The 15,115-nt window shown below is 51.9% G+C and overlaps 4 protein-coding genes across 4 annotated transcripts; 2 read left to right on the top strand and 2 right to left on the bottom strand.

Moving 5' to 3' along the window:
* Positions 1–200: 200 nt before the first annotated feature.
* On the top strand, positions 201–3,359 carry MAA_06347 (Tetratricopeptide-like helical; the record flags this gene model as incomplete). The annotated part of the gene is made up of 1 exon (XM_007824345.1): positions 201–3,359. One exon carries the CDS (start codon positions 201–203, stop codon positions 3,357–3,359), a length of 3,159 nt encoding a protein of 1,052 aa, XP_007822536.1.
* A 477-nt stretch (positions 3,360–3,836) lies between these two features.
* MAA_06348 (succinate dehydrogenase) lies at positions 3,837–6,248 on the bottom strand (the record flags this gene model as incomplete). Its single annotated transcript, XM_007824346.1, has 2 exons — positions 3,837–5,915; positions 5,982–6,248. 2 exons carry the CDS (start codon positions 6,246–6,248, stop codon positions 3,837–3,839), a joined length of 2,346 nt encoding a protein of 781 aa, XP_007822537.1.
* Positions 6,249–7,966: 1,718 nt separating this feature from the next.
* On the top strand, positions 7,967–8,659 carry MAA_06349 (uncharacterized protein; the record flags this gene model as incomplete). The annotated part of the gene is made up of 2 exons (XM_007824347.1): positions 7,967–8,081; positions 8,166–8,659. The coding sequence occupies 2 exons, from the start codon at positions 7,967–7,969 to the stop codon at positions 8,657–8,659; spliced, it is 609 nt and encodes a 202-aa protein (XP_007822538.1).
* A 1,930-nt stretch (positions 8,660–10,589) lies between these two features.
* Positions 10,590–10,913, bottom strand: MAA_11344 (Esterase/lipase; the record flags this gene model as incomplete). The annotated part of the gene is made up of 1 exon (XM_011413332.1): positions 10,590–10,913. The coding sequence occupies one exon, from the start codon at positions 10,911–10,913 to the stop codon at positions 10,590–10,592; it is 324 nt and encodes a 107-aa protein (XP_011411634.1).
* Positions 10,914–15,115: the final 4,202 nt, after the last annotated feature.

Here is a 15,115-nt window from a genome sequence, read left to right as displayed (position 1 = left end):
GAGGCGCCTCCGAAGAACATGAGACTGTTGATCCATCTACTCAACCTTTGCAGGCCGGGCTCTTGGCGTCGACATTTCTTCTTGACTTTCTGTACCCGAGCGGGACATATGCCTATCTAAGGCGTCTATACCCGTCGCTCCCGCGAACTCAAAACGAAAATAAGCCTACAGGAGCATCAAAGAGAAGAACATTTTCATCAATGGTTGCTACAGAGGTGGACACAGGTGTTGCATTGTTTCGTTGCAGCGAGGGTCTCGGCCAGGTGGCCGACCAACCTGGGGAATATATGCCACGGGCTGGCTCAGGCGCAGTCCGTACCCAGATCTCGGATACACCCGGAGAAAAAATACAGTCTATGAGCCACGGCTCTCGGCGAGAATCCGCCAAAGCGAACGACACTTCACGGTCGAGCCGCAAGGCACACACCGAAACTCTAAAAGACTTGCTCAGCAGACCGGACGAGGAGAACTATCATGATGTATGGGATCTATATTGTAGGTTGGATGAAAGCCAGAAACAAGATTTACGGGCATTAGTCGTCATATATCTGTCTGCGTCCCATGGCTCTGTAGAGATGGGTCGAGCCATCTCAATCCTTCGACAAATACCCGTCGAACTGTGGGACGAAAAACTGCAAGCTGCAGGTGTTTTACTGTATCTTCATGCTGGAGATAGGACAGCAGCGATCGACGTATTCAATACTGGACTTGCGACAAAGTCTTCCGGAGCAGGATTCAAATCCATCTTGGAATATGCCATTATCAACAAAGAGTGGCCAATTGCTCTCAAGGTGTGGCTAGACTATAATTCACATTTCACGAGAAGTAACATGGCAACCTCGTCTATTTACGCCGACCTACCATTGCTAAAATTGGTTCCCGACTTGGCTAAACTATACTTTTCGTTTGAACATTACCTGGCAGTCGAAGCAGCTGATCCCGTCAAAGCAATTCATCTATACGAGGATACACGCCAGGGGCTTCGGGCGCTCCGTCGCTGGTTGGCACAACAAGTTTTACGACAGCCATGTCCGCCCCGAGAGGCAAAGACGATTCTTCAAATATGGAACGACGAGACGTTATATAGGTCATATCTCCTTCGTATGCTAAGGCGGTGGAACGATGGGCTTGAAACCAGAGCAAGCCTGGCTATGCTCCCTGAGATTTATCGGCAATACCGCACGATGTACCACGCGAAACCACCTCGTTTGTTACTACGACAAATGTTCAACTTTTATTATCCGGCAGATGCGGCTGGCTTGGCACAAATCTATTCCGACTGGCACCAAGCCTGGGGTGATCTTGATCAGTGGGGATATGAGAAGTTTTTACAATTTTATTCCACCACGGGGGATGTCCCAGCCGTCAAAGATCTGTGGGCAAGGTACACGAATCTCTTCCCGGAAGCTCCGAAGACACCTCAAGCTTTTCGAGGTCCTATGAACGTGTATGCACAGCTTGGCGATGTTGCGGGAGCCGAACGCGAGCTTCGAATTATGACTGACCAGTACGGGGTAAAGCCCGATATCGATACATGGAACATGCTTCTCAAATGCTATTCAAAGACGAACGATCACGCTCGTGTCCTTCAATGCTTCGAAGAGATCAAGAGAGTCCACCAGCCGGACTCCTTCACCTATGCACAAGTCATGGCAATGGCAGCCAAGAAAGGAGACCTCGCAACTACATTGGACTTCTACAATCAGTCCCAGAAAGCCGGTGTACAGATATCAAGAGAGATGGCAATGGCTTTGGTCCTGGTTTACTGTCACAACGATCGCTTCGTAGATGCCGAGAAAATTTGTGCCGAGTTTGCCGAGCGCAATTTAAGCAGCACGGCTGTTTGGAACCAACTGATTTACTTCAATGGCCTGCGAGGCAAACTGAACAAATGCTACAGCATTTTACAGTCCATGACAAAGTATGGTTTGGAGTGGGATCGCCAAACCCACCAGTATCTCCTTCAGGCTCTGGTCCAAGTCAACCAAGTCCAACAGGCATATCGGCTGCTTCGAAATGCCTGCGATAATAGCCTCTTTCCTCTTGGTCCAGAGCACTTTGCAGTGGTCATGACTGGTGCCGTTCGTACGGGTCAACTGGATTTAGCGGAGACAATTTTATCGCACATGCGGTCTGCTGGCTTCACCATGCCTCTCAGTGCGCATGTGTCTCTTCTTGAGGCTGCGTTCCGTCGAGGTCCGTCAGCGCAGAACACGAGAGCGTTGGCCAAAGATCTCGTGGAGCGCCTGTACTCGATGCTTCAACCCACAAAGACCACAGTACCGAGCGGATGCCCAGATGTACCATCATGGGATACACTATCTGGGCCTGTTGAGTTGAAGAAGCAAACCAACGAGATTGGTCGAGCAATCGTGCTACTCGTAGAACTCAGGGATTTCGTGGCTGTTGAGCGGCTGGTGACGGCATACCTCGACGTGTTTCCTGATCTCAAGAAACAGAACTACTTTCCTCCCAACATTGCTTCTGCCTTGATGCTGGGCTATCTTAAGGAGGGGAGACGCGACCAAGTTCATAATATGTGGCGGCATACGTTAGATGCCGCTCTAGCCAGTGGCAAGACTCCCGAGGGCGCCATCTATCCTGCCCTTCAATATGATCTTGCACGACCGCTCAACGTTGTTGCCAAGGCCTACCGAGAGGTCAACGATGGACCTGGTCTCCTCAACACAGTTGAACAACTCACAAGCGCCGGCTTCAAACTCACGAGAACAAACTGGAACCTCTGTATCCGCTACCTAGCCGAAATGGGCCTATGGGAGCGCGCAATGGACTGGTGTGAGGATTACCTCATGAGCCGCTGGCGAGGTTGGATGCCGGCTACCAAGTCCCTCCAAGAACGACGAGACATGAAGAATACCCGTGTCCTCGCAGCCTCCAAAGCCACCGTCTTCAGCCTCCAAAAGGAATGGCTCAAGCTCCGCAAACTCGCCGCCTGGTCCGGTAGCATATCTTCCAAGCTCAAGGAAATCGAACGCCGTCACCCCATGCTACACCACGCCTTCATCACCACAGACTACGAACACCTACCTGCCACGTGGGTGCTCCCCAGGAAGCAGAGCATGACAAAGGCTATAAAAGAGATGCTGAGCCCACTGTCCCAAGATGAATTGAAAGCAATGAGAAAGGCTCTCGAAAAGCAGTTGCGGCTAGAAAAACAAAAGACGCGCAAAGTAGTCCGGTCTCCGTTTCATGTCGTTGTAGGACGGTCCAAGACGCAGGGCGAGGTTTTGACAAAGGCCTTCAAGACTGGTGATTTGAAGACCTTGGATGCCGTGTTGAAGGAGGAGCTTGCGGCCAATAGAGGGGAATCATCTACATCTGCCCAAGTACCTAGGTAGCGATATGGTCTTGTGGGCGTGTTGTATATTATCCGTGTATAAAAGTAAACCAATGTACATTAGTAGTAACCACAGCAGAGGGGACTGACTCAATACATAATGCAGAACATGGCAACACCTGCAGAAGCACTTGCCATGATGAATGCTTCCATTGACGGACCGGTCTGGCAGCTATATGGCGCTAGTGGTGACACTCAATGTCCATGTAACTATTTGCATTTACGTACGCATATACTAAAGGTATCCTATCCTAATGTGTGCCCTGGGGCGCGCTGTATTCAAACTTTTCAAAAGGGGTTTCCCGCCCGGTCCAAAGCCCAACAAGTCCCGCTAAAGCTGTCTATAATGAAGATATGTACGTAATCCCCCGCCAAGTGCTCATTCGCCATTCCTTTTTTTGGTTTCCAAAATACAAAGTGCCCAAGCTGACTTCATGATACTCCTATGATTATAGATAAATTTGATGACGCCCAAGCATCATGCCAAGTCCTCGGCTGATTCTGGCGGCTGCGGCCTGTTTACGCCCAGCGAACGAAGTCGTTGCGATAATAAGCCTTCTGTTCCGCCCGGGGACCCGTTGCCGAAGAAGCCGAGGAATGGGGAGCCTCCGTAGCCGAAATCTCCCCTACTTAGCTTCTCGTACGGTGAACCAGTGTCGTCACCACTACCATCCCAGACACCCAGTCCTGCTGAGTCCTTGGTAGATGGGCGGCTTGCCTGAGAAGATTCCGGCGAGCGTGGCCCAGCCGCTGGGTTGCTGGCCGAGTTGCTCGTGTCGCTGTCTCCTCGACCTTGAGAGGGTAGCCGAAAGGGGATGGGCTCGATGGGCAGGGTGTTTCCGCCACCACTAGAGTCAAAGCCGTCGACCATATCGAATGCTCGAGACGAGGCTCCGCCGAAAGTAATTCCCAGACTCCGGCGTCGGAAGGCCTTGTCTGCTACTAACATGGAGCCTGGCCCGGAAGACATGTTAAGTGGTGGATGCATAACTCTGATAGGTTTATATGGTGTAAACCTGGGCTCTGGCCATGTGGTTTCATTCCGGAGCTTTTCTTTCCCTTCAGGCACCCTGTTGGCAAATACGACGCGAATACTTTTGTACAAGTAAAATCGGCTCTTGGAAGGGCAGCAAATATGCAAATGAACAAGATATCTGAGCATGGGGCGACTCTGCGCATCCGTTTCGCTGAGATTGGGAACATGGTCTATGATAGGTCCGGCAGAGTAACTACGCTGCCGGACAAATGTCTTGGTACCGGGTTCCATGCCAGTCAAGTCATACGGGACCAAGAATAATTTGACAGCCGTTTTGTTTTGGTTCTTGATGATGATTTGGATCTGCCCCTTTTCTGGAATACGGTAACTGCCCCCTGGAGGAGCCTTTGAGGAGCCCGTACGACGCCTTGGCCGAGATGTTCCCGGTCGATCATGGTCAAGCTCGAAATCAGGCATCAGGGTATCGACAGACTGATTGTTGGTGGGCTGTCGGTCCAAATACCGGCCATGCGCTTTTCTCTTAGACCTTGACTCCTCTTCTGAATTAGGTAAACCATTTTCCAGATCAATCTGACCAACGTACGGGCTTGGCCCATCGTCAGACCGAGATCTACCATGAGCCGTATTACTGTAGCTGTAGTATACAGCAGCGAAGGGAAGCGAAACGTGTGGTGGACAGCGGAGGCAGGATTTGCATCTCCCCTTGCCGAGAACTCCAATCTGAGCAGTGAAATCAAAAGGCTTTGACGGCGTTGTGGACATTCGACCACGTAGAATGCTTTCTTCGTATGAGCCAACCATGGATGCATGCTGGATTGGTGACGAATCCGGCCCGAAAGAGGGTCGTCTTGCACGGAATACTGCCGATGTCTGGGGGGGCGTTCCATGTAAAGCGAAAGTAGGAGTGGAAGTCAAAGATCTTCGAGGCTGATGGGCCTGCCAAGGCAGTGAACCATCTCGTCGGCCAAAAGATAACCTTGAACCACCCAGTGGAGAAGGCGAGGTAAACGGTGACGAACCGGCCGAGTTGAGTGCAGAGAGTCTCCGATTTAACTCCCTAGACGGCACATCGAGGCTCCTTGGGGCCATGGAGAAATCCAACTCATCATTACTTTCTGATTGTACTAGCGGACTCGTAGGCGGGTGGTAGGCGAAGCTCGACGAAAGAGATGCCGATAGCGGCGACGCAGTGACAGACCTGAAACTGCCAGCATCACTCTGGAACGGGATCCTCCGCTCAAAGTTGAATGGTGTGAAATCCCGGGGCGGTGAAGTTGCAATCCAGGATGATTCCGAGGCCAGCTGGCTCTCGACTCGCTGCCGGTTTAGAATACTCGATGGTCTGTCCTGTTCCGCTTGGTCATGTGTAAAATCCCCGCTGTGAAGGGCCGACCTTGGTCTTTCGATGTTCAAGCCGTCCTGCAGCCTATCTTGTACAGCATTCTCGGTCCCAGGGTCGACTTTCTCGGGGGTGATCTGGACCGGAGGTAAGAGTTTCGGTGACTCGGGCGAAGTACGTATGTTAGTAGGGCTATCGCGACGTTGGAGGATGGATTCAAGCTATCACGGGGGCATAGGTTAGATTTACGTCTTGATTGTGAAAGTGCCATACAGTCAACAACTTACATGGCGGTTTGGGATCCAAGTCGGGCTCTCTCCCCTCTTCAGCCTTTCAATCAGCTCAGCTCGGCAAGAAATGGCAGCCTCCTCGTCTATCCTCGGTGTCGTTGGTCGTGTTGGATCATTAGGGACCGGCCCTTCACACAGCTCCGTGGGTAAGCTCTCTTCGGAAAGACGTCTCAGGACCGAAGACGTAGGTTCTCGTTGTAGCGGGCTCGGTCGGCCGAGATGACGATGGCGGTCGGGTTCGAGGTCGTCCTGGAAAATAGGCATGTTGAATTCGAAACGGAAGAACCACAGCTCAGAACTGGGCTGTGGTTCTCCAATATATAACTGCACAAAACGGAGGGTTTGACGACAATACACCGCCTACAATTCCCACGACAAGGACGCTGCTGAACAAGGAAGCCTTCGGAGACGAATAAGCAGTGATATCAAGTTGCCGACCACAATGTACCGTATAGATTGGAGGCGGAAGGGACAATGGCCATGGGCACACGAGCCAACAAGACGGTTTCAGTTGCCGGCGGGATCCGAGGGCAAAAGGTGGTCAAGGGTGACAAGATGCAAGTTCCAATCGAGTATTTGTAACAGGCCGGAAGATGGGTAATAACCGGACGAGCTTACGAGCTACTGTTGCGAGCGCCGACACTGACACGGGATTAAAGATAAAGAACATTGATGGACGGCCGGGTGACGACAGGCGGTGAATCATGGCCAGGCCGAGAGCGGTGGGACAATAACGGACGGGGTCAGGCGTTCAATAAACAGACATGAGCATGTTAAGCGTCAAGCTTCAAGCGTCTAGAGCCCAAAGAGGGACCTGGAGTGGTCAATCTTCTGCCAGTGGACAAGGCCAGACGTCGTCATGCGGTCGATTCAGCAATCTAGAGTTGGTGGCGGTCATGGGCTAACGAAGTTTAGGACTGGAACTGCTCAATCGCCCCACCTGCATCAACCGACATCCAACATGGCCAGCCTGGCAGTCTGTCTGTCGTCCGGAACCCAGATGTCTGGCCAACTCGGCTCGACTTGAACATTGTCCCGTCTTTGCACCACGCGCCGACGCCATGCCGCCCTACATAAAGTACCTTGTTACGTGGTAGGTATAGATATTACATATATGCCGCCGTGCATAATGGTAGCCAAGACGGCGCAGCAAGCGATGCAGTAGGCGCTGCCCATTGCAACGGCAAGAACCACTTTGGGCGCCGTCAGTGGTTTGCGCCTTCTCCTTCCGTGGCCACCCGTGGCTGGATGGCGGCGACTACTGCGGCAACATTGAGCAGGGAACCCCAAACGCCGATTTATATGGACTGCCTGGCTCCATTTCAATGTTCAATGTTCAATGTTGGTAGTTGACCCTCTTTAGCGTCCCGATCAATTGATGTTTGGTTAGGTGAGTGATACAATACAGTGCGCAAGGGCGGCGACAGTGGGGTGCCGACCGCCCAGGGTAGCCTGTGACTCGGCACAGTGGTCTCCTGCGTTGGGGCCCAAACACTAACATTGAAACTAGACGTCAACTGGTTGATTTGGACATTGAACCCTGCAATTGTGCTCAAGTGACTGCGTGCTCCTTCCTACTGCATGCGTTCATGTGCATATGCGCCCGCCTGTTTCTGTCCAAGGAATCTTTTTCTTCTAAGTGACTACCTAGGCATGCTTGCCTTGAAGACCAGACGGGTTTATTTTGCCATGCCTGCACCAGTGACATGCCTGTATTGTTCATTGTTCCCTTACATGTATTGCAGTCGTGTACGTGTAAGTGCCTGCGCACATGTTCATGCTACTTAAGTACGCAGTCGACATTAGCAGTGCTGGTCCAATGCGGGCCCTGCATTCAACTTCCGGGTCCCCACTTCGGTCGCTGCCACCGACTCTTGCCAGGCTCCTGAACAAACTTCACACTCGATAACCATCCATGAGAAAGTCACCATCGTAAGAGCGACACATCCGCGCAATCCGTGCAACGTGTCTTGTACGCCAAAATGGCTCCCAAGAGACCTCTTGAATCGGGAGATCCCTCATTAGAGGCCAAGAAACCCAAACGCGGCTTTAGAGTAGGGCCAGATAATTTGCCAGATGGACCATGGCGAAGAAAAGGTTTGAAATATACCACCCTCCTCAAATAAGAAATCTCAGCCTCACCTTGATCCTAAAGACTCACACACTAAACCCGACTTATAGTAACAAAAATAAAGAAGGATCTCATTCAAAAAGCCAAAGTCAAGAAAGAATACGCCAAGATTAAGGCCCGCGAGCAGCAGAAGGATGACAACGATGATGGCGTAAATTCACAAGATCAGGCCCCCAAGTCGCAGGAAGAAGGACAAGAGAAAATGCATCCGACGCGAGAGCTCATGCTCAAGGATGAGGACAAGGCACAAGCAGGCGCCGACACCGGCGCGTCCGCAGATCCCACCAGCGATGGCATGAGACGACGCACCCGACGGCCAGGTTACTACGACAAGCAGCTCAAAAAGGCAGAGGAGCGCAAAAAGGAATCCGAGCAGAGGGCTCTGGAGATTCAGCAGAGGAGAGAGGAGAGGGAAAGAAGGCTCGCAGAGAGGGAGCGGTTTAAGAAGGCCATGGCAAAGACCATCGGGAGGGATGGGAAGAAGAAGTTGGGTAGGGAGAGTACGATATTACTCGATAAAGTGAAGAGGATTATGGAGAAGTGAATCAAGATGTTGAGAAGGGCCGGAAACTGCATTCGTGGACTTGGCAACGAGCTTGATTTTGAATTGGTCAATGCTGTGATGATATCCATTGTTACTTCTTTTGCCTGTATTCTACAGGCAAAATACATTATTCACGAATATTTGAGGGATTCCCTCAATCTTGCAAAAAGTGTGGTTGCGATTTCCACTGATGTGTTGACCAGAGTATTAGTCGACCTAGCGGGTATTTAATGTATCGCTTCTACAAACTTGATATCAACCACCTCGATGGCCCGTCCTCACACATTTACATGACGATATCATGGGGAGATCGGGTTGTGGATGTAAAGACGACCAATAATTCTTTTCTACGTGTGCATCACTATCACATCCTTTCTGATGACTTGCTACCATCAAGCATCTCCATATTCTTTTCACACGCTATTCTAGGCTCGAGAAATCACCTTTAGTTGTCCACTCTACTACCCTCGTTCTCCTTTTGTCAGGGCTATATAGTTTCGGCCTCCTGCTCAAGGCGCGGCAACTATATAACCAATTCGCGCGTGCCAAAGTACGTATATACCTAGGTAGGTATATGAAGTGGTACGTCCAACGAAACCCCAAAAGATATTAGCAAACACCTGACATCCGATAGGTGGACTTTTGCCGTAGAAAACAGTGATTCCGTCGGCCATGCCCAAGATACATACATACATACAATTTAAGGTTCGAAATGAATCACATTAATTTGATCTGTCCAATAGTCAAACGCGTCATTTGTTTTGAAAACAGGGATCCGAGCAGAGCATGTGCCATCGAGGCTCTGCCGGTGTGGCTGATGAATGCTGAAACAGCGAATATTGGCCTGCCGCAAACTACGCACGCACACTTTAGTCAACGGATGATGGCCTCCGGGAAGACGGAGGGTTGCAACCGAAGCCATCGCCATTGGCAATTCGAGGCTGCGTCCGAACGGGCTTGTTCCTAATATAGAAGTGCTTATATTGGCGCAGGAGCGCGAGGTGGTCGGTCGCGATGCTTGGGGTGCCCGCTGGGTATGCCATACGACATGATACGAGGCATGTGCAAGTACATACAATGACGATATGATCATCGACCAGCACGTTACAAATTCCCTTGTACCTTGTCGGAGAGTTCGTCTCAATCCATGGGCTAGTCGCAGCGCCGGGAACTGCGTATCTCGAGGGCAGATCATCTCACATCACTGTCTGTGTGTACAGTACATGGGCAGATGGAGCGGACGGGAACGCACCACCGCACATTGGATGCATGTCTGTGCAAATAGTGTACATATGCACTGGAAGCCAAGATTGGCATGGCGTCTGATGTTCCTCGGCTGGCCGATATGTGATCAAGGGACTTGGTTTCATACTGGTGTTCTCTTGGACCTCGGGTCAAGGTAGCTTACGTTTCCGTGTAGGGGTCGGGCTGGCCTTGTGGTCTCTGACTAGCATTGTCCTTGAGAGCAATACTAAATCCTACTCGCCGCATTGCATGTCTGGTGTAGCAATAATCAAGTTCCTTTGGTGTGGTTCCGAGGTCGAAGGACGGACATGTGACTCAAAACCGCGTTCAGTGTGAGGTTGGTAATGCCACGCATGGCGGTCATGGAACACAAGTGTGTCGGATAAATCTTGTATGATTGCTTTGCATAACTGCCGTGCGGAGGTAAAATAATGGATACCACCGGAGGTTTTGTCCAACTACCACCAGACAGTTCATGCTCTGGTTGGCGAACCACAACTCGCGCAGGTCTGGTTCGTTGACCGATTTCCGAGGTCAAATCTGGTTTCTGTCCGTGATGCTTCATTGTACATGCGTATCTGCAATCGACCGCACTAGTACCAACCCGTTCAATCGAACCGCCGAGGGTCACTGCGAGCTGTTGCGGAACATACCGAGCTACCGTTTGCTCAGGTATCAACGTCGGTCAAGGCATGTCGCTATCCTGCAGCACGACAACCCATTTCATTTGCCCGACGGGGTCGACATTGCCCATCACCCACACGGCAGAAGATCCAAAGAAAAAACGAATTAATAAACATCGTCGCAGCACTACCATGGAAAGCTTGTTCATGCTGTGGCCATCCTGGACAAGATCGGCAGCCTCGTTGGTGGTGCCGTAGTAGGAAAGGCTGGCGACGGCGGGTGTCAACGGGCGTTGGTCGAATGAGCCGACAAGACGAAACAGCCTGCCAGCAATGACAAAAAGCTTGGTGCTGCTCGTGACGGCACCGACGAGTCGATGACCCATGTTTCCGTGGTTGATGTGCGCTTGACGATACGAGGGCAAGACGTCGCTCCCTGTTTCGCCTTTGCGGGCCCACCAAGATGAAACACAACCCCAAGTGGAGCAGCCGATGCGGCCATGCCAAAAACCATGTCGCATGTCTTTGTTTGTCATGGGAAATGTGGGCGTTGGGATGGATATCCAGATGTCCACATGTCCACATGTCAACCCCCCCGGCCGATGGCTGCTTTTACCCCTGGCTAAGCATCTCCATGTCCATCCTGCGGCTGCTAGAGCCTAGCGGCACCGCACCCATGGCGTGGCATGGGCACTGGGTTCTGGGTTCTGCCGGCACGCTTATAATTGCGCAGTGTGCCTGGCGAACAGGAATCAATGCTAGTGTTGGGAGCCATTATCTACAGTATCAGCTAGCTGTTTGGGCTTCCTTGCTGCCTATGCGCGCGTCAGAACGAGTTGGGCAACCCGCATCAATATTGTTTGGATGGGCTGGGAGACAAGGAACGAGTTGTTGGCATGCGGCTGACGACTGCTTGGAAACAAAACAGACCAGTACTCCGTACTTTGCCTCCAGACACGGGCACTTGGGCGTCTTTACAGCCGTGGACCACCGACGAACCATGTGGGAGCCTTTTGGCCCCCAACGCTTGTTTATCCATCCTCCTGGCAGCCGAGCTAATACCGTCAATACCAACCGAATGCATGTCGACGTGTAATTGTTGCGACGGGAATGACGATGAACGAAGTGTGGCCCGTTATAAGGGGCTGCAAATCCCAGCTGTGTTGGCCGGACCGGGTTGGAATCATGTGACTCCACTCCTTACAAAAGCAACATCTGGCCTCCCCCTCCCTTTAATATGCGCGGTTTCTCGAAACATCAATCAAGGATTGCAGACACTGCTCCGTACGTACTCCCTCTTTCTCTTCTCCGGTCTACAACACGGCATGGCGTACCGAGGAGGACCCGGACCATTCCACCTTCATTCGACTGTTTGTAAGTGAACGCCCGCAATGCCGGCGCTGTGCATGTTGTAGGTGTCAGCACTACTATCACCATGTCATCCGCCCGGCTGGTTCGTTCACAGGCAAAGTGGTGTCAGAATACCCCTTATCCGCCTCCACAACCCACGCCACTTTGTTCCACCTTTTGGCGCGAGGACAACAGCCGTGTCATGGAGTCGTCGGGTGTCGCAGACTGCGTGCGAACGCGCATGGCACGGGGTTGTTTGTGAACCGAGTGGCATTACTACTCTGCACGAGGCCCCCCCCCCCTTCTCTTTTCTTCTCCCTTTAGACGACGAGAACAAAATGGAAAGATTCAGAAGCCCATGCTGCCATCCAACTTACAGCCATATCCTGCCTAGACGGTCATAGGCCCTGGACACTGGTCTCTGATCCCACCCTGCCTAGACATGAAGAATCTGCGAGAAATGGCATCTTACAAGTATGCAAACGTTACGAGAGATAATTCCCTTCTGAAAAGATACCATTTGTCTCGGCCTATTCATGCCTAGGCAGGGTAGATCAGACGCCAGTGTCTAGAGCCGACCTAGGCGGTATATGGCTGGCTGCTGTCGTGAGCTTTTAACTCTTTCCATAGAGCGGGTGGCAGATTAAGAAGTATGTTGTACTGAGTGCCTGGCTAGGTTGTCAGCCCATTACACGCTCGTTGTTGATCATCTACAGCCTCAGACACCTAGCAGCTATTACGCTGTTTTGAGCATTTGGCAATCCATGTATTATATGTACACGATGGCTATGCTATGGTTGAGCAGGAACAAAGGATGTCTACTCCGGACCAACCTGCATGCCGAGACAAAGGGCACGAGGCGGCCGCCAGATCTTGTCTCGACATGGCTTGAATCACAGGTTCTTCAAGGACGGTGAGTAGGCTGCCAAGGAAGACAAGGGTTTACTTTACGGACGAATACTGGGGCGTGAGCAAGGGACTCCCATTGCTCTTAGTACTATTGCATCATGTAGCCATGACAAGTGCCCATCTGTTTCATCCCTTCGGCGGATGCAGCCTCCATTACTGCATAGTACTTGGTTCGTCAGTCGTATTTTTCCAGAGGCTTTGGAATGGAAAACAAGTAGACCAGCCGGCGGAGCGAAATGATGACGATGATGACTACGGAGTAAATTGATCACAACTGGGGAGAGGAGGGTTGGGTTTGTGTGCTTCGGCCATGATAAGGGCCCAACATGATGCCGCTCAACAAGCGCACGATTCAAGCTTAAAACGCGCCCACGAGCTCGAGATGGCTGCGTTGAGGCTGACAGAGTGCCGTGCCGTTTAATCAACATGACATGACGACGCCTTGTGCTGTGGCAACGCTCGCCTGATATGTTGTGTGTGGATGTTTGAACGTGTTTTAGATGCTTCAGCTGGGTCGGCTGATTCGGCCGGCTCGACCCCAAGTCGAACAGTGGCATCATGACCGCCAGTGCCAGATGTTTGTTGGCGACCTCGAGAGTCTCTTTCTAGTGTCTGTTCCCAGGCTCAGGTTGCGGTCAACAGGCCGAGCTAATATCTCAGGGCCCCAATCAGGTTCGGTTGCGGGCGTCTGGGCCATTGAGCCCGGCAGGGCAGGGCAAGGGCAGGGCAGGGCGGAGCAGGGGCCAGGCTGGCGTTTGCACCGGACGTCAGGTACCAGGATCAACATTGAACTTAGTGATGGAGCCGGCGCGAGGAGCACACATGCATGGGCTGCAGACTGCACTGGGCAGCGGCATCTGAAGCACGACAACGTCCCGTCTTCTTCAACTTCTTCAAGGTTCAAGGCTCAGAAAGTGCTCAAGTGTTGACTGGTCTTGGCGCGCGGACGTCACTTGAGCATGCTGGGTGGACATCTGGAGGTGCGAATGTATGTACCAGGTATACGAGTCTCGACGGTAGGTCAGGTGCCCTCGTGCCCTCGGCCTCGCCCAGCAACCGTAAACGAACGCTTTGATACAGCTGCAATTGGCGGGATGCTCGCGGCGTACATGCATATGCATTTGTGTTTAGTATTGACGCTTTGTTGCCGGTGGTGGCTTCGTCCTTGGCCCTCTGTTTCCCTGTTCCATATTCAGAGTTGATTTCAACATGGCGTCGTCGACTTACAACTTGGCAGCTGAGGCTCCTCCTGGTTTGGTACAAGGTAAATCGACATTCGAACATGTCAATATGTGTTAGGTCCTAGGTACTATTGGCACGTAGTATCCGCAGCTGTTGCTTTCACGTTGGCTGAGCACCTAGGCAGTGTCCATATCATCTGTCCTCAGAGTATTTGGCATACTTGAGTACAGCGTGGCACTCGAGTCCTTGGTGCCGTCCAAATGTCGGTAGTGCCTGCCTCGATCCATTGTTTCCACCGACCTCGAGTCCCCTTGCTGACGACGGTCCCTTCCAACACACATGCACGCTGAAATCATCCGTCTCACCCCAACTTCAGAACCCCCCAGCCCGCCTTGCTTGATGTGCCTGGTAATAACTCATTCTACATTGAGGTATTGCGTACTCTTCATTTTTTTTTTTTGTTGCTGCTGCGCAAGTCTTTCCTTGCATCGACTCATTCGTTGGCCTTGAGCCAGCAGATCTTCGATAAAGACCAAGCACCAGACATCACATAAATACTATGTACTCTATACCCAGGGAGCACTCGACTCGCCCGTAATACGGGGTACATGACAGCTACGCCCACGTCTGCCCACGACCACTCTCCCTCCGTACTTACCTTAGTACTTAGAGGTAGCACTGAGCCAGCGCCGGAGGTGCCAGGCCCTCCACCACCCTTTTTTCTTTTCCAATTGACTGTGAACCCCTGGCAACGCCACTCTCTTCCCGGCCATTCTCAATCCTTCTTCTCCCCCCCCTGTTCTTGTGCTTGTGCTTGCGCAAGGCCTATGGTAATATCGAAGACTTCTGGCGGCGCCGCATCCTTGCACAATCACCAGCCCGAGACTTCCTTCTTCTGCTCCCCTCTTCCACGTTCTTCATGCATTTGTCGTCCCTCGTCTTCACAATCATTATTGCTCTTAGGCCGCCGATCATCGACTGCGACGTGACTGCTCTGTAGAGCCAATCCTCTCTGCCGTCGAGTCCATGACAGGCTGACCTTTATCGTCCTCTCCACGAACCCGTTCCACGAGCCCACCTCTGCCGATCACCTTTCGACATTCGATATATATCGTAGCCGGCCTTTCTTTTTGGCGCAGACCGGCCG

This window comes from Metarhizium robertsii (genome assembly GCF_000187425.2).
Source record: "Metarhizium robertsii ARSEF 23 chromosome Unknown MAA_Scf_6, whole genome shotgun sequence".
Classification (NCBI taxonomy): Eukaryota; Fungi; Ascomycota; class Sordariomycetes; order Hypocreales; family Clavicipitaceae; genus Metarhizium; species Metarhizium robertsii.
The sequence above is the reverse complement of the archived record's forward strand: the minus strand, read 5'-3'. Positions and strand labels throughout refer to the sequence as shown.